A 20,339-nucleotide genomic window follows, 5' to 3' on the forward strand; every position below is an offset into this window, starting at 1 on the left:
TTTACTTGTAGGGTCACTAATACTTTCTCTCGCAGTCGACCGTTATCAACATTGGAAGCTGAAAGCAACCTCCGTTCAAATGGCTGTCAATTTATCATCCGCAATGGGAAGCATGTTAACCTCAAAGGTTGTCGTCGTCGCCGTTAAGGCGCCTCCATTTCACGTCTACCCTTCCACATCTGGCGTGATTTTTGGACGTCGTCATAATCTGGTGCATACTCCACATTATGCTATTGTGTTAGCTGATGTCAACTTAACATTATTAAAAGAGGAAGACTGTGCTTTATATGATACAGCTCAGCAATTGTCAAAATATGAAACCTTCTTGACGCAGACGAAGGAACATGATTTTCTCCGATCTTTGTGGGAAGTGACTAGAATTATTTCAACCCTTCGAAGTCAATTGAACAGTATTAGGGATGCAGTACCACGGCCTCGTTTCAAACGAGCCTGGTTGCCCGTTGGAGGTACATTATTAAAATCTGTCTTTGGGACTCCTGACGAAACAGACGCAAAACGCTGGGATTTGGACACACAGCAAGCGCTTTCGGAAACACAAGTTAATCACGAAGTGTTGGTACATCAACAGGTGCGCCTGACACATCTTGAGAATAACCTGTTAGCCACAACTAGACAAATACAAGTTGTAGCCGGCAGATTAACACGATACTATGGTACACTTGAACAATCCTGTAACAAAGAGTGGATTCATCTTCGCTCGGGTTTACGTAATCTGACTATCACATTGGACATTGTGAAGACCACGCAGATTCTTTTACTTATTATACACACAGCACAGTTACACGTGCACATGTTATACTCGGCCATTCAACTCGGACTGCAAGGTAAGGTCAGTCCACATCTGTTACCCTCAGAGCCCTTCTTGCACATCCTACACAATGTGTCGTCGCAAATTTTGTCCCCTAAACAAATGCTTTATGCCGTGCGGGAAAGCAACCTACCCTTTTACTATGCTGCGTTGGAGGTCCGACTTACCCGTAATTCGGGCGGTATTCGGATGCGAATGAGGTTGCCAATCACGTGCGCAAATTGCGAATACGAGTGCTATCAAATATACACTTTTCCAGTCTCTTGGGCTACCCTTCACCACCATGTTGTTTGACAGACTCAAGAATTTTTAATAGTTAGTCGGGATCGACAAACTCACGCCACTCTCTCTCGCGCTGAACTATCCAGTTGCTTCCATACAACACATTACTTACGCTCCACGCTAATTTTACACACTAACACTACTGAGTGCGAGATGTCACTGTTTTTAGCTGAAACTACTACATCTCCATGTCCTCGTGTTCTAGTCTCACTTCGTCAACCAATAATTCAGCCTGTTGGCAACAGTTTTCTGTTCGCTGTTCCACAGACTGTCACCGCCACCCTGGTGTGCCACCGTTCAATGTCAGAGACTGAATCGTACCGCCGGCCGCGGTGGTCTCGTGGTTCTAGGCGCGCAGTCAGGAACCGTGCGACTGCTACGGTCGCAGGTTCGAATCCTGCCTCGGGCATGGATGTGTGTGATGTCCTTAGGTTAGTTAGGTTTAAGTAGTTCTAAGTTCTAGGGGACTAATGACCACAGCAGTTGAGTCCCATAGTGCTCAGAGCCAGCCACTGAATCGTACCGGGTAACACTGAATAACAGTGGCCTAGTGTATAATAGTTCAAGATGTGACGTATACGCTGCTTCTATGAGGATATCAGCTCAATTGCACTCCACCTTTCATGTCACCATTCCCACATTTACCTTATACCTTCCTGAACTCTCTTTTAAACTCCATCACCATGAGAAGCTAAAGAATTTACCGAATACCAATGATTCAGATCTACTCTAATCGATCAATCATCTCCTTACCGAGGAACATAACCAAGTTGCTCTTGACCGAGTGGCCTCACATATTGCTGTTTGGCACCAAACCAAGCGATTAACCACCGTTGTATTACCCAGCGCTGGTTCGGTAATCATCATTGTAATGATTCTGATTATAGTATCCTGGATACTCTATAAAAGAGGGTTTTGCAAATGTTTCACTTCCTTCCGAGAAGTAATACCACCCCCACAACCTGAAGGTGAATATCACACCTGAAACTACCTGCCAACCTTGGTGCATGCGATCAGGCATGACACCCCCCCCCCCCCCCCCCCTTAGAATTAAGTTGTAGTCTAGGTGTCAGGTCAATTGATTTGTATTTCTATGTAAAGTCTATGGAATCACAATTTAACTGTCGAGTCTTAACCCTCATGTAAGTCATTTTGTTTTCTCTTTAAATTTTTTTCATTTTGTAACGTTCTCATTCACCCACTTGGGCAATTACCATTGTAATCCTAGATTTAAGAACTCAAAGTAATATTACGGGGAAAACCCCCTTGTGACTGTTAGGCCTGGGAGCATTCTCTCACCCCCACGAGGGTGGAGTGTTTCAGTGTGCTGTGTTCCGGTGCCCCTCATCATCGCCTGGGTACCCACCATCACTGATACCGCCGACACACACTCACAACATGGCGCCGCCCCACTGCCGTCGCACCAACTTCACAAGTTTGTTATTCAAGAGCCTTCCTTCAGGCCCTTCAGGCCACTTTGCAACTTTTGCACATATCGATATCACTATGTTATGGACGTTAATTTCTGGGACCCTTCATAATGATCATATATTTTTTAAATGGACTAATCAATTAGAATAAGCTCATTCATTTTCATCCAGAGAGCCTTCTTCGGAAGGGGAAAGGATGTGCAGGGAGGAGACCCCCCAAGAGGGATCATTGCCGACAAAATTTTATTAAAGAAATTTTCCATGCATAATGTTCGGCCGTTGGGCATACTGTGGTGGAAGGTGCTGGCCGGAAGACCATGGTCGGCACATTCCTGCCACGTGCTCCTCAGTCAGACTCAAGTCCCACGGGTTGGTTGCGCTGACGGGGGTACGCTACTAGCAAGGCGCGTTGGCGGAATCAATCCTCCAATCAGAGACTAATCGTGTGATCACGTTGGGACGCGGCCGGGAGCGGCGAGGGCGGCTTGGAAACAGCTCCGCGCTCTCTTAGCTTCAGACCTCGGCGCCGAGTAGTCGCTCCTCTAGCCTCTGCCTCTCTGATGAGCAGACGGCAACCCCTCTTTGGGCTGCTCAGCCCTACGTACGCACCAATGTATCATCGTTACAGGAATAAACTGGGTCCATTCCACTTCATTACTTTTCATTTTACAACGCCCTCCGCTCCTGACCTCTATCCTGACGAACAATTACATATTCGTGTAGTACGTAAGGAAATACGAATGTTTTAGTTGGGCCACTTTTTTCGCTTTGTGATAGATGCCGCTGTAATAGTCACAAACGTATAAGTACGTGGTATCACATAACATTCCGCCAGTGCGGATGGTATTTGCTTAGTGATACATTACCCGTGTGAAAATGGACCGTTTACCAATTGCAGAAATGGTCGATATCGTGTTGATGTGTGGCTATTGTGATCAAAATGCCCAACGGGCGTGTGCTATGTATGCTGCTCGGTGTCCTGGACGACATCATCCAAGTGTCCGGACCGTTCGCCGGATAGTAACGTTATTTAAGAAAACAGGAAGTGTTCAGCCACATGTGAAACGTCAACCACGACGTGCAACAAATGATGATACTCAAGTAGGTGTTTTAGCTGCTGTCGCGGCTAATCCGCACATGTAGCAGACAAATTGAGCGAGAATCGCGAATCTCAAAAATGTCGGTGATGAGAATGCTACATCAACATCGATTGCACCCGTACCATATTTCTATGCTCCAGGAATTGCAAGGCGACGACTTGGAACGTCGTGTGCAGTTCTGCCAAGGGCACAAGAGAAATTACAGGACGATGACAGATTTTTTGCACGCGTTCTATTTAGCGACGAGGCGTCAGTCACCAACAGCAGTGACGTAAACCGACAAAAATGGTTCAAATGGCTCTGAGCACTATGGGACTCAACTGCTGAGGTCATTAGTCCCCTAGAACTTAGAACTAGTTGAGCCTAACTAACCTAAGGACATCACAAACATCCATGCCCGAGGCAGGATTCGAACCTGCGACCGTAGCGGTCTTGCGGTTCCAGACTGCAGCGCCTATAACCGCACGGCCACTTCGGCCGGCGTAAACCGACATAATATGCACTATTGGGCAACGGAAAATCAACGATGGGTGCGACTAGTGGAACATCAGCGTCCTTGGCGGGTTAATGTATGGTGCGGCATTATGGGAGGAAGGATAATTGGTCCCCATTTTATCGATGGCAATCTAAATGGAGCAATGTATGCTGATTTCCTACGTAATGTTCTACCGATGTTACTACAAGATGTTTCACTGCATGACAGAATGGCGATGTACTTCCAACATGATGGATGTCCGGCACATAGCTCGTATGCGGTTGAAGCGGTATTGAATAGCATATTTCATGACATGTGGATTGGTTGTTGAAGCACCATACCATGGCCCGCACGTTCACAGGATCTGAGGTCCCTGGATTTCTTTCTGTGGGGAATGTTGACGGATATTTGCTATCTTGATCCTCCGACAACGCCTGACAACATGCGTCAGCGCATTGTCAATGCATGTGCGAACATTACGAAGGCGAACTACTCGCGGTTGAGAGGAATGTCGTTACACGTATTGCCAGATGCATTGAGGTTGACGGACTTCATTTTGAGCATTTATTGCATTAATGTGGGGCCGGCCGAAGTGGCCGTGCGGTTAAAGGCGCTGCAGTCTGGAACCGCAAGACCGCTACGGTCGCAGGTTCGAATCCTGCCTCGGGCATGGATGTTTGTGATGTCCTTAGGTTAGGTAGGTTTAACTAGTTCTAAGTTCTAGGGGACTAATGACCTCAGCAGTTGAGTCCCATAGTGCTCAGAGCCATTAATGTGGTATTTACAGGTAATCCCGCTGTAACAGCATGCGTTCTCAGAAACGCTAAGTTCACAAAGGTACATGCATCACATTGGAACAACTGAAATAAAATGTTCAAACGTACCTACGTTCTGTATTTTAATTTAAAGAACCTACCTGTTACCAACTGTTCGTCTAAAATTGTGAGCCATATGTTTGTGGCTATTACGGCGCCATCTATCACAAAGCGAAAAAAGTGGTCCAACTAAAACATTCATATTTCCTTACGTACTACACGAATATGTAACAAAAAATGGGGGTTCCTATTTTAAAAAAACGCAGTTGATATCCGTTAGACCTATGGCAGCGCCATCTAGCGGGCCAACCATAGCGTCATCTGGTTTCCCCCTTCAAGCTAGACGAGTTCCGTTCTTTGTAGTTTTTTCGTTTGACGCTCGTTTCGTGAGATATTTGGCCCGGTCACTATCAATGGAGCACCCTGTATAGAAGCGCGTTGCGGTTGTATTCATGAGGTGGTGGCGGTCAAGTGGTAGTTCCGCCTCCAGGGCCGAGTGGGAAGGTTGTTTAGTTTATCGCCTCACCGCGTCGTAACGCGCCCCTGGACAGCTCTTCCTCAGTCTTGTTTGGTTCGTAGCGTTAGTTGTTATGTACGTCCATTAGCAACAGCGTAGTCCGCACATAATGTCCCCCGTGGGTTCCAAGTGCGTTCCAAAAAAAGTTACTGTCAGCTTTACTTTCCATAAATCCAACCGCTCCGTGCAGCGTGGGTCTTTGGAGATTTTTAATTGGCTCTTTGATACAATTCATGTAACGTCTGATTGGGTTCATATTGCCTATTTTGATTCTGCTAACTGTCTTTTTCGTTAAGTTTTGAATCCAATACACACAGATAGGTTGCTTTTGCGTCATGGTTCTCAAGTATCCTTTAAGCATTGTGACGATTCCAAAAGTATTGTGTTTCTTACTAACGTGGAACTGGATTATATCAATTTAGTGTGTTCAGTCTCCCGCAGGAAGTTGATGACAATTTACTTAAGGTGATGTTGCTCCCTTATGGTAATGTGAGCGGTATACGATGCGAACGCCGATACCCATAACACCAGTTGCAATGTTACAGCGGAATCCTTTCAGTGGATATGATAGTTAAACATAACATTCATTTCATCTATAAATCTGTGATTACCGAATTCATATCACTTATAGTGGGCAAGTGGGGACATGCTTTCTCTACAGTGAAAGTGGCCACCTGAGATCTATTAGTACTGAAGTCCTCAGTTGAACAGCGTACGACATTGGAGTCAGCTGATCTCGTTTCTACTGCTCACGAGGTTGGTGCCAAGTCTTCCCTGGGTGCAATCGAACAACGGAGGGATGCACAGTTTACTGCTCCCGACTTTCCACCTTTACCCTCGCAGCAAGGTCTGAAATTGTTCTTACCAAGCCGGCAGTGTCCGCAGTGCAACATAAGAGACGTCGTACGCAGGATGGTCAGGACTTGAATACGTCTGCTCCTCACCTATCGCCCCCTGATGTAGCTCCGTCGGTTGATGTACGTTGTAGTGCTGAGTCTTGCATTCCTGATCTACATCTACATCTACATTTATACTCCGCAACCCACCCAACGGTGTGTGGCGAAGGGAACTTTACGTGCCACTGTCAATACCTCCCTTTCCTGTTCCAGTCGCGTATGGTTCGCGGGAAGAACGACTCCCGGAAAGCCTCCGTGCGCGCTCGAATCTAATTTTACATTCGTAATCTCCTCGGGAGGTATAAGTGGGGAGGGGGGGGGAGCAATATATTCGATACCTCATCCAGAAACGCACCTTCTCGAAACCTGGACAGCAAGCTATACCGCGATGCAGATCGCCTATCTTGCAGACTCTGCCACTTGAGTTTGCTAAACATATCCGTAACGCTATCACAGTTACAGAATAACCCTGTGACGAAACGCGCCGCTCTTCTTTGAATCTTCTCCATCTCCTCTATCAACCCAACCTGGTACGGATCCCACACTGATGAGCAATACTCAAGTATAGGTCGAACGAGTGTTTTGTAGGCCACCTCCTTTGTTGACGGACTACATTTTCTAAGGACTCTCCCAATGAATCTCAACCTGGCACCCGCCTTACCAACAATTAATTTTATATGATCATTCCACTTCAAATCGTTCCGCACGCATACTCCCAGAGATTTTACAGAAGTAACTGCGGTCGATAGTGCGAAAACATCTGCTGAGGTCTCTAGTGCTTCTCCTAGTATTCCTCCCGCAGTTGCGGTAATTCCTCCACAACCAACCAAGGGTGGGGCAGTTGTTCAGCCTAGTGATGTTCCAATGATTCAACAGCAGAAAACTGAGGCGTCTTTAAAATTACCTGTTCCCTTTATGTCACCCATTCAGGTGACCTAGGAACGACCAACTGTTGTTACTCCAGTGGACTATAGGGCATGAGATATTACCTGTTGACTCAGACATTATGGTGCCTGACCCCTCTCTTGTGCATCGATCTGGATTGCAAGGACCGCATCCTACGGAGTGAGCCTCTGAGGCTCCTTCTACGTCACCTGCTCTGGTTAATTTTCAGGTCCACGACTGCCGATGCCGTATTGTCTCATAGTCGTTGTAAACGACGCGTACAACCTGAGAGCCGGTGGCTCGTAAAAATAAGAAACATAAAGATTCCAGAGGTTGGGTGGGAGTTCACCACACTCCGGCTCGTACTGGCTGCGGCAATGGATCTTTCCACTCACTGATTACGTCATTCAGTTGATCAGCAGATCGAATTTCTTTTCTTGTTTTCAAAGTATGCAGGCTTAAATGCTTCTTTTTTCAATGTTAATAGTGTGGAATCGCACCTGCAGCTCGCTTCGTTGTGTCAATTTATCTATGATTGCTGTGCAGATGCCGTATTCTTACAAGAAATAGTTTAGTCGCTTTTCTCTCCCTGGTCTTTGCACACTGTTGTATGTGGCTCTTGAATGTTCCACGAGGATTGCCTTATTCTTTACAGAGTGAATTCCCATTAAATGGATTGAGTTATTGATATTGGTAGAGGAAAAGGCCTTGGTTCTCCTTTATGGACGGCCGGAGTGGCCGAGCGGTTCTAGGCGCTACACTCTGGCACCGCGTGACCGCTGCGGTCGCAGGTTCGAATCCTGCCTCGGGCATGGGTGTGTGTGATGTCCTTAAGTTAGTTAGGTTTAAGTAGTTCTAAGATCTAGGGGACTGATGACCTCAGCAGTTAAGTCCCATAGTGCTCAGAGCCATTTGAACCATTTTTTATCTCCTTTATGCACCGTCCGGTACCGGTAGCACTTTGGACCGTCCCCGATTTTATAACGTCAAGATGGTTTACTTGTCATGAAGAGGTCCGTAGAGCATTCTGATAGGTGGTGATTCTAACGAAGTGTCGCGTCCTGTAGATCAGTCTTCCAATTATAATTTCTGTCGAGAACTGCAAGATTTAGTTCGTTCTTGAAACTGCAAAACGTTTGGATCTATAAATATCTGACTCTTGTCAAATATACCTGCTTTACTGCTACCTCTAGCAGTAGGAGTGACAGATTTTATTTATCTGATAGGATTTATGACAGAATTTTGGCTTTCGATATCATCCCCGGCAGCTTCACTGATCACTGTTTAGCGATTGTTCGTTAAATCACGCGCGACAGTCGATGAAATTGTTTCAGCTGCCCTAGACATTGAATGTGTCGCACTTACAGAATCCCTTCCTCGATTACCCAGGAAGTGTGGACCATAGTCTATGTTCAGCTGCGAGACACGCCTCTATTTTGGAATGGTGGGTTCAGCTGGCAGAGCCGAAGCTCATACAAACGTTGTTACGAGTCTGGGAAAATGCGGGGGACGCAAGAGCTTTACTGCTCTCTTTTACGTGACCTTTATGAAACTGCATATCAGGACGGATTGCAGACGTCAGGCGTGTGAAGGCGCAGTTGTTAGGGTTGAAGCAGTGTCAAATGGAAGGGTTAATGATGTTGTCGAAACCACGTTCCGTAGTAGTGGATGAATTGACTCTTCGTATCATCTCATACGACTTCAGACTTGTCCTCGACGTGCGTGTTTTACGAATCTCGACGGAGGATGGCATGTTGTCACGGTACAAAAGGTCATATTGCATGTTCTACATCAATTGTATGTTGGGCGGTATGAGATACCCGTTCCTGTCGATACGTCATCTGTTTTGTGCGTTCAGTTTCTGGATCTCAGACTTACACCTGCTCATGATGCTGGGATTTTAGAAGCCTTTCAATGTGACTATGTGTATGACCTTATTGTTAGATCGTCTTCTCGTAAGACGCCGGGGTTGGATGGTCTGCCTAAGGAGTTTTATACGCATTTTTGGCCTTTGTTGAACACACACTGCTTTTGAACGAAGTGTTGAGAGGAGAGTTTGTGCCCAGCTCGTTTAAAGTTGGCAAAATTGTGTTAGTTCCTCAAAGTTCTGGTCAGGCAGCAACTGTTACATTTCACCCGATTATCTTATTAAATTTTGATTATAAGACTGTGGAGAGGGCGATGAATTGTCGGCTGTCTGCGTTGTTGGGGAAAGTTGTTACTGACCATCAAAGCTGTATTCCTGGTCGCCCTGTTCTGACCCCGGTAGCAGAATGACGTGATATCACATCGATGGCCGCTGTTACTTCTGTTCCTGGTGCTCAGGTATTTTTGGATTTTGGTAAAGCATTCGACCCAGTCAGCCTTGGCTTCCTGTCGCAGCTACTGCAAGTCGTTGGGTTCACAATTGACGCACAGGGTCATGCATAATTTGTTTACGGGTATCCAAGATTCGGTGGCTGTCAATGGCCAACTGACACCCCCTATTACAATCCGTAGATGTTTTCCTCAGAAAAGTCCGCTTTCGATGTCATTGTTCTATCACTCGAGCCCCGTCTTCGAAGAATCGTCGCTCAGTTACAAGGACCTCTTGGGCGGGACTATCTCACTTTGCGCATACGCGGATGATGTGTTGGTGTTAGCCGGCCGAAGTGGCCGAGCGGTTCTAGGCGCTACAGTCTGAAACCGCGCGACCGCGACGGTCGTAGGTTCGAATCCTGCCTCGGGCGTGGATGTGTGTTATGTCCTTAGGTTAGTTAGGTTTAAGTAGTTCTAAGTTCTAGGGGACTGATTACCTCAGCAGTTAAGTCCCATAGTGCTCAGAGCCATTTGAACCATTTTTTTGTGGTGGTGTTACTCCGTTCTCCAACTGAGATTCCATTGCTAAAGGCTATATTGTGTGTCTTTTGCCTCGTATTTGGTGCCCACGTCAACGAAGGCAAATGTCGGTTGATGAAATTACGGGTTTTTGATAATGTTGTCATTTCATGGGCGGTGGTGGTGGTTCAAATGGTTCAAATGGCTCTGAGCACTATGGGACTCAACTGCTGAGGTCATAAGTCCCCTAGAACTTAGAACTACTTAAACCTAACTAACCTAAGGACAACACACACATCCATGCCCGAGGCAGGATTCGAACCTGCGACCGTAGCGGTCGCGCGGTTCCAGACTGTAGCGCCAGAACCGCTCGGCCACCAGCGGCCGGCGGCGGTGGTGGTCGAGAGACATAAATCTTTGGGTGTCATAAAAGACCGTTGCCCACTCCGAATGGCTACACTTTTGGTTACGGAGAGGATACAAGGAGCAATACTCGGATATGAACGGTGTTCCCGTAACCTACCCCAGCAAGTTCGCATTCTGGATATCTACCTCTTGTGTAAAGGCTATTATATTGCATAGATCTTTCCCCTTCCTGCGATGATGGCTAGGAAACTAAAACAGCTGTACCGTCGTTTTTATGTAAGTATCACATTTTTTCGATTACGATACGAGGTGTTTGCCGGTGGGAGTTCTCTCGGGGATTTGGGACTTCCCGACATTCAAAGCAAAGCGTCTGTATTATTTGTCAGGCTTACTGCTAGTCTTGATCCGCCTGTCGATGTTGGCCGAGTGAATTTCCTGTTAAATCATGTTCGTGAATTTGATATTGCTGTCAGCTATATGGTGGACTGACATTCTATAGAGGCAAAATCTCAATACCACATTTTTGTCAACGCGGGGGAGGGGGATTGACTGTAAGGCGATGGTTGGAGTTAGACGGACATCACAGCAGACTTCGTGGAAGATGGTGTGGTTTCATCTGAGCCTTCCTGTTTTACCAGTAGTGGTAGCGTCCTTGTCACGTGGTGCACAATCTGCTATCCGTCAATGAGCGGCTATTTCCTATTGGACATAGCGTCACGGATCAGTGTAGTTGACTAGTTGATGTCCCGCCATAGACACGCTACAACATAGATTTACCTTTTTTTCTTTTTGAGTCATCAGTCTTCTGACTGGTCTGATGCGGCTCGCCAGGAATTCCTCTCCTGTTCTAACCTCTTCATCTCAGAGGACCACATGCAACCTACGTCCTCAATTATCTGCTGTATGTATTCCACTCTCTGCCTTCCTCTACAGTTTTTACCCTCTACAACTCCATCAAGCACCATGGAAGTCATTCCCTCAACAGATGCCCTATCATCCTATCCCTTACCCTTGTCAGCCATTTCCTCTCTGATTTTGCGCGGAATCTCCTCATTTTTTACCTTATCAGTCCACTAATTTTCAACATCCGTCTGTCGCAAAACATCTCAAATGCTTCGATACTCTTCTGTTCCGATTTTCCCACAGTCCATGTTTCACTATCATACAATGCTGTGCTCCAAACGTACATTCCCAGAAATTTCTTCCTCAAATTGAGGCCTATGTTTGATACTAGTGGACTTCTCTTGGACAGGAACGTCCTTTTTGCCAGCGCTAGTCTGCTTTTGATGTCCTCCTTGCTCCACCCTTCACTGGTTATTTTACTGCCTAGTTAGTAGAATTCCTTAACTTCACCTACTTCGTGACCATCGATCCTGATGTTAAGTTTCTCGCTGTTCTCATTTTTTCTACTTCTCATTACTTTCATCTTTCTTCGATTTACTCCCAGTCCATATGCTACATTCATTAGACTGTTCGTTCCATTCAGCATATCATCTGATTTTTCTTCACTTTCACTTGGGATAGCAATGTCAGTAGCGAATCGTATCATTGATATCCTTTCACCTTGAACTTTAATTCCAGTTCTTGAACCTTTATTTTATTTCCATCATTATTTCTTCGATGTACAGATTGAACAGTAGGGTGGAAAGACTACATCGCCGTCTTACATCCTACATCGTTCTTGGTCGTCCACCCTTATTATTCCCTCTTGGCTCTTGGACAAATTGTATACCATACGTCTCTCCCTTTAGCTTACCCCTAGTTTCCTCAGAATTTCGAACATCTTGCAACATTTTACATTGTCGAACGCTTTTTCCAAGTCGACAAATCCTATGAACGTGTCTTGATTTTTCTTTAGTCTTGCTTCCACTATCAACCGCAACGCCAGAATTGCCATCTGGTGCCTTTTCCTTTGCTAAAGCCAAACTGATGCTCATCCAACACCTGCTCTGTTTTCTTTTCCATTCTTCTGTATATTATTATTGTCAGCTACTTGGATGCATGAGCTGTTAAGCCGTTCGTGCGATAATTCTCACACCTGTCAGTCCTTGCACTCTTTGGAATTGTGTGGATGATATTTTTCCGGAAGTCAGATGGTATGTCGCCAGACTCATACATCCAACACACCTACGTGAATAGTCGTTGTGTTGCCACTTCCCCCAATGATTTTAGAAATACTGATCGAATGTTATCTGTCCCTTCTGCATTATTTGATCTTAAGTCCTCCAAGGCTCTTTTAAATTCTGATTCTAATACTGGATCCCCTATCTCTTCTAAATCGACTTCTGTTTCTTCTTCTATCACATCAGACAAATCGTCTCATAGAGGCCTTCAACGTACTCTTTCCACCAATCCGCTCTCTCCTCTGCATTTAACAGTGGAATTCCCGCTGCAATCTTTTAATTTTACGCAAGTGTATTTTGAGTTTCCTATATGCTGAGTCAGTCTTTCCGACAATCATTGCTTTTTCGATTTCTTCACATTTTTCATGCAGCAATTTCGTCTTTTCTTCCCTGCATGTGCTATTTATTTCATTCCTCAGCAATTGTATTTCCGTATTCCCGATATTTCCTGAACGTTTTTGTACTTCCTTCTTTCATCTATCAGCTGAAGTATTTCTTCTGTTACCCATAGTTTCTTCGCAGTTACCGTCTTTGTACCTATGTTTTTCTATCCAGCTTCTGTGACTGTCCTTTTTAGAGATGTCCATTCCTCTAACAGTGGCTTGGATCGCAATTTCAAACCTTCCAGGTCAATAATGTCGCCTTTCACGTGCCTAACATCCGAAATTCGCAGAGGGGCGTCATTCGCAGCATCATAAAGTCCTCGCAGGATGGAATAGTAAAATTCATACGATCTCCGAAAGTCCCAACGGTAGAGGAAGTGGACGCTTATGCCATCGGTGGGCCAGAATCGAAGAAAAAGCGGAAGTACTTCCGCCATGTGGCAGCTAAATTAAAGAACGCTATGCGGGAGACAGTGTCTGGCTTGTGCTGCACTCTGATAGCGAAATAACAAAAGAATTAAACTAAATATTATTGTTACGTGTAGTAAAAATATAAATATAATATTACTTTAATATATGAAAATGACTGTAATTGAATATTGTAATGATATGGTATGTTTAACTGTAAATAGAGAATTTGGCGTAATGTAAAATAATGTTTAGGTGTGGGGGGGAGGGGGGGGAATCCCCGAGAATGAGGTGTACAGGTTGGCGCGTAATATTGGCGTTAGAAGTAAGTTGGCGTAGCTGTGAGGCAGAACTAGTGGGAAGTGGCGTAAAAGTGACTGCCGGTGTGCGCTACGGTAACGTTGCTAACAGACCATTTAGAAGTGAGCTGAAAACATACATGGACTTCGTTTATCGTATGGCTACAAGCTAAATGGACACTAAGGCTTGTAAGACGCGGTATTTCGACGGAGATGGGCTGTGAGCGGCACAATAGTACGGTTTCCCGCTCTGAGGTACATGGAACTGCATGGTGCAATGCTGTGTTAATTGCGACGAGTTGCTTGTGCCAACGGCGAGGTGTGAAGGGACCAGTGGCCACATCCAACGGCGTATTGTGATCTCAATAATTGATGAGGTCCAGTGGTGAGCTCACTTCGGTAGCAACGAACTAGAAGTTATCTTACAAGAGTATTATTATGAACAGTGGTTGTTATACCGACGCCATTACCAGTACATTTATATCTTGTGAATCAGTTTGTGTAATAGTCAGGCCAAGTTCTCTACAGTGTGTAAAGTTTGGAGGCAATAATAATTTTATGGTTTAAATTGCATTCCCCGAGTGTAATCAATTATTTAAAGGAAATAGCTCATTATTACCCCATATCCAGTGATTTCTATGTGCTGCAACATCAGTCAAAAGTTATGGTGCGTGATTATAGGCGTAGCTGTATTATAAGAGAAAATAGTCGAAATTAAAGCCGAAATTGCCAGCAGAGGCCGCTTCATGCAACGGATGGTACTGTGCCACCTTAATTACTATCAAGCTCGATGTGGTGGCTTTTCAGTACATTGCCATAGTCAAAAATTACTCGGTTCCGTCCGAGCAACGTTATTCTCAATTAGTGTTTTCAGTAACTACATTGACAAGCCGATCTATATTGTTCTTTAATTAAACATTCAAGGAAATTTCTGCCACCACAGTACACATTGTGCCTTCAGCACAATGCAAGCTCAATAACATTAAATTCAGTAATTACAATTTGTGTAGTTTACATTAACCTAAAACAAGTTCAAGTGTTTATCATGTGTTTTTCTGTACTGTGAAACGATTTCAGGCTGTGGTATTGTTTTAAATGGATAATGTCCTCCTGCTAGGAAATATCAAACATACAGAATTAAGTGCTCCCTGTTCAGTCACTTCAAAGAGATTATCAGTGCTACTAATAATCAAATATAGACGTAAAAATAAGTTTGTTACGCGCCATTATCATTATCTATTCCAAAAATTCCGTGTAGTAATTGGATCACCATAGGGTGTCTATTCAAACCTATTACACGCGAGAGCCGCTTTCCGGAAGTCCGATACCGCATGGTCTAATAATAATACAGTAAATTCGGGTAGTGGCATCGCAAACTGACAGCAGAATACAGAAAACTCTTTATAAAAAATCGAACGATTCACTGTGTGACCAGTGCCAGACTGGGCATATAAAAGAACCAAAGTAAGATTAAAAAGTTGACAACCTATGCCTCTGCCAGAATCCAACATTTCCGCCTCAGCAACAAGAATGCGTTCGCGAAAGAATAAGGTGGTCCCCGTACTATAATTGGGTGCTGTATTACAGATCATACGAAAACCAGGTAACGAGAAATGCCTTAATAACAGCTCCTGGAAGAATACTATTGCCGCACATGTATTATAAATGAACTGACGTGGGGAAGCCAATCGCAATTCTGATATCACACGATTAACGTTTAAGGAAAGGAATGTGTAGGTTTGCGCCATTGACCATAGCTACACAGCTACACAGGTATGTGCGGAACATATCGAGCAGAATTATGTAGACATGTGAGCGTCATGGTCCAATACGGAGTCCACAGATGAATGAAATATCGGGGTACCAGAATCCCCATCATCGGAATCTTTTTTCTTAGATTTCTTACGTGCACGGTCAGGTTGTATACGATGTTTCTGCCGGCTACGTGGCATGGCAGCCCCTGCAGAGGGAGATGTGTGAGGGGTCATAGGCACAGCTTCCTGCCCCAAAGAACAAAGGACATCTAATGGAGGTCCAGTCACTAAGGCGGAACCATCCTGTGCAGCTACCAGATAATTTGTCGCTTATTTTGTTCTCCTGTGGAGCTACTGTAGGCAGCAAATTTAGGAAACCGTCGGCGGCTAAAGACGAAGGAGCAGGAGGACACCGCCACGTCTCAGACGGTAACGGGAGAGACAAGGACGAGGGGTTGGACCGCACTCCCTCTCCAAACAGAGGCAGCTCGGAAGGAGCAGAAGGGATGCTGGTGATAACTTCTTCATTGCCCACCTGTACCACGGTCGGGAGGTACCGTATCACTGAATGGAGCAGTGGAAAAATCAATACGGAGGAGGCTGGGCAAGAAGAAGACATAGCCAAGTCCTCAATCTCGCCATCGTCAGTGCAAGGTCGCTGGTTTTTCACTGTTGCTAGTTCTATCCAGGGGGCAATAGGATTCCGATCCTGTGACGGAGGTGAAGGCGGAAATCAAGATTATCATAACTGTCTTTTCGGTCATTATGATCAGAAGCAGAAGTAGCGACTTCAGGAGTGGAAGGAACAAGATCAGTAACCGTTAATTTGTGTCATTGCGCTAATTACGGCTTTAATACAAACAACCTCTGCGTGCAGTTACCGAACGTGTCCACTTTCATTACATAGGAAGCAGGTTCCCTCTTGACCAGTATACATGACACAAACGCGGTAACCACACACTTGCAAATGTGATGGAATATTGCGTTTTAGCCGGCCGCGGTGGCCGAGCGATTCTAGGCGTTTCAGTCCGGAAACGGGCGACTGCTACGGTCGCAGGTTCGAATCCTGCCTTGGGCATGGATGTGTGTCATGTCCTTAGGTTAGTTAGGTTTAAGTAGTTCTAAGTTCTAGGGGACTGATGACCTCAGCAGTTAAGTCCCATAGTGCTCAGAGCCATTTTACTACGTTTGATACGCATTTCCACGGAACGAATTCCACAAAAACACTGTAATATGTCTTGAGTAGACCATCGTTCACAACGGACGTTTTTCACGTTGCCATAAGGAGTCAATGTGTCCTTCAGAAAGTTGTCATCTATCTCCGGCGGGAGGTTGAACACTCAAACATTGGTAAAGTCAATTCCAGCATCTACGAGTGACACCATACCAATGGAACTATCGCGATGCTTGACCGGGACTTGAGAACCATGTCGCGGCAGTAATATTTCAACGTGAAAGGAATCCATAAATTTCACGTAAAACACGTACTCTTCTGTGTCCAAATAAGCGGTGTGGACACTATCAGAGTTCACATGAATTGTATTGACAAGCCAGTCGTGAATTTCTAGAGAGCTGGGCTGCACGTGTCGCGTTGTTTTATCGAAAGTAAAACTCACAGCATCTTTTCGTGGAATACACGTGGAAACCATGGTAGCAATAGCGGAGCGGCCGACGCCGCTGCAATTAGACGAACGCAAACAAAAAGTAGGACGGAGTGGAGGCGCTACGACTCACTCGACAAACAGAACAACACTAACAAGGACAACTTCACACAAACGACGCTGCGGCAAGTGGGATAAACAAGAACCTTTCCGCTCGTCGCGTGAAGGGGAACCATGACTACTTCACCGCCAGCATCTTAAGCTCAGAACTCCCAACTCGCCGGTAGACATTCGACGCGCAAATCTTCTCTTGTATTTTCTCGAAATTGCCAAGTCGTACGCCTTACTACTAGCACATTTTGCTATCCTAATAGACTACTAAAGGTGTAAAAAATTTAAAGTAAACCCGTGATCCGAATGATGTGGCCTCACTTTGTTAATTAGTATAAATGTATTTGAAATGCACGCTTTACAGTCAAGTCCTCGTCTAATTGGCGTACTTTGACAATAAGAATAGTAAAACTTCAGCACGTTACATGTTTCACGTTATTTGCTCTCGTACTTGCCAAAGATATTCCGCGCATCGACCATTACCACACCAGCCTCTGCAACGAGTTACAAATTCTTTTAAGCCCTCGCATCGTCTCGTAAATTCGCTGCCCTAGTTCTTCAACCACAGCGGGAGTGAAGTACGCTTCACTTCTGAGCTGACCCCAGAGAGAAAAATCAAGAGGAGTGGGGTCAGGCGATCTTGGACGCAAATGCACAGGCTATGCTCAAATTGGTGCGTTAGATGTCATACAGCAGTAGCAAAATGTGCTAGAGGACCACTAATGTTTGTGTTGCATTCCCCAACTAAGGAGCACGGGTGGAATTTTAACCCAATTACGTTGAGACGTAATCTAAAAGTTTACATTTCAAATACATTAGTACTGACTTGAACAGTATTTCGTGCTGGAGTCAGTGGTAGGTTCCTGTTTTATCTAGGAAACTACTCGTTTGCGAACCAGTGTTCGCTGGAAAGCTTTGGCTTCTGTTATCGTGTGTTTCCACTCATTTTGGTTTCATCTACTAATTATGGTACAGCTTGTTAAACCTCTCTCTCTTACTCTCTGTTTGTTCCAGAAATGACATCGAATGATGTGTTGCGTTGCAACCTCTATCCGAACGTGGCTGAAACCCGACGGCTGGATTAACAGGAGACGTCACTGCATACGCATGCAGAAAACAATACCGAAGTAAGGCAAAAGGGAGTCAGAAACACACTCTTTCGCAAGGTTGCGATGACGCAGCGAGAACCTCCACTGCTAGCACACATTGAGACCCTGATGCCGCAGCCAGAACTGTAGTACTGTTGACAATTTCGGAAGACGGAAGCATGGCCGTACTAATGGCTTCCAGGTTGCCACACGATGAAGCCTCGAACCGTGGCTCTACTGTGGCCTACGTGTTAAGAATTGATGTCCTTCCAAAACAGGGCTTAGAAGTTTCACATAAATATGTCCCATTTTAGCCACGCAGCACCCGTCACCACCTACAGCCAGCCACGAGAGGTACCACAGGCTAGTCATCGACCTGAAATGGGTCATCTGTATGCCACTACTAGTGGCTGACAGACATGGAACTACTGGCTGTGCCCAAGCCGAATGTCACTGAGAGTCAAGCTGCTACCTTCCAGCCAGGTATCATCAGCCGGCCGACTTCTGTTGGAGCCTACCTGTCCACGGTTCGTACCTGGGCTGACAAGCTGCCGATCCGTCGCTTGCCTTCAGTGGACACACTCTGCTGCTGCTTGCTTGCCTTGTTGAGGGCCGCCACTTGACCCCCTAACGCACCACTGCTGCCGCCTGCGCCGTAGCCACCGGTTCATCACTGTGGGTTGGAATGTTTTCTGCACTGAGTCGCGCATCTCTGTCAGCCAGCAGGGCCATCTTCCCCGACTCAGTCTTCAGTTGATGAAACAAGAGATTTCGCTGTTGAAACTGGAAATCTACAATACCAAATACTTCGCTCCTATGTCGACTGCCCACCAGGTTGGATTTCTCCTACACTGGGGGCCTGAAGATGAGGTAGTGAAATGCTGAAACTCGTAGCATAAATAAATTACATTGAAAATATCGAAGCCTGAAAGTGAGTTAAAATTTTCAGTGGCGTCGAGCAGATCGACGTCTGTCACGACATGGTAGAACGCCATGTCTGCTGCCGAATCTGGACTAATGGCAAGCACTGGCCCATATAATTTCGACACTCTGTAGCATAGTAGGATGACCGTTCCAGACATTGGTTTCTATCCTCAAACTGTTTCTCAAGACATCCTCCAAAACTCCTCGAGGTTGCATCCATCTTCATTATACGTGGCCTACAGCCTGCACTTGTCAAACAAAGACAGGAGAATGAACCTATTTGAAGAAACCGAAATTTATTCTCACAAGTGCACATCCCCGCATGGCATACTAAAGATCCTACAGCTACCCAACAAAATATTTTCAAGACATTTCCATATATTACTTATACAAGTTACACATCGAGGAAAATTCTGGAAAAAACGTAATATTAACGATAAATAAAAGCCCATAATTGTCTTCCCACTTCCCAAAGTCAAAATTTGATTACTATGTATACTGTGAGCCCTTTACTTTTTGAATTGTTCATTCTAAAATGTTAGTTAAATATGTGGCTCCATTATCTGTTTGTAAAATGTATGACATTACTTCTTAAATGTAAAATATGCCGCATTACATTAACACCATTCAGTACAGTTTCATGATAATTTTGTTAACACTTGCCATTCGTTACTCCATTAGCAGATAACCATGCATGTTGATTTCTAATATTGTCTTTTATACCATTAATCTATCAAAATCTACTTGTAAAGAAGTCTAAGGTGACTCATTCATTACATTTATAATAAACAATTTTAGTCATAAATAAGCTTGTATGTAGTTTTAAGATTACCATGTTAAGTCTATAGACACAATTGACTTCATAAGTAGTTATGGAGTGTGTAAGTAAATTGTAACTTGGCTTCAGATTTAACTTTCGATAGTAACAAATTCGCAAATCTACCACATGCCAAATGCTGCAACAGTTGATAAAAATATTGTATGGACGGCGATATAAATGTGTTACGCCAATTTGATATGGGCGAACGCAAGATAAAAAGTGGTTAGTTGCTCCATTCTTACAAGTACTGTAAGCTTAGGTAATGCTGCTCTAGTGAAACTATCCAGTACATCAGAAACAACAAATTTATCATTAAGGTTGTGATATTACGACTCCAGTAAAAAAGATGTGTAATTAAATAAATTTGTGCCTGAAAAAATACTCGTAATGAGGAAAGGGAGATAAACGTATGAATG

The 20,339-nt window shown here is 44.8% G+C and overlaps 1 protein-coding gene across 1 annotated transcript in view; it reads left to right on the top strand.

The window, feature by feature from the left end:
• The first annotated feature begins 2,509 nt into the window (after positions 1-2,509).
• Positions 2,510-20,339, top strand: part of LOC126259922 (splicing factor 3A subunit 2-like) — a 130,938-nt gene continuing 113,108 nt past the window's right edge. Inside the window, exon 1 of the mRNA XM_049957052.1 lies at positions 2,510-2,546. Coding sequence (XP_049813009.1) covers positions 2,510-2,546 — 37 coding nt within the window. The remainder of the gene's footprint in view (positions 2,547-20,339) is intronic.

This window comes from Schistocerca nitens, chromosome 1 (assembly GCF_023898315.1).
Source record: "Schistocerca nitens isolate TAMUIC-IGC-003100 chromosome 1, iqSchNite1.1, whole genome shotgun sequence".
Classification (NCBI taxonomy): Eukaryota; Metazoa; Arthropoda; class Insecta; order Orthoptera; family Acrididae; genus Schistocerca; species Schistocerca nitens.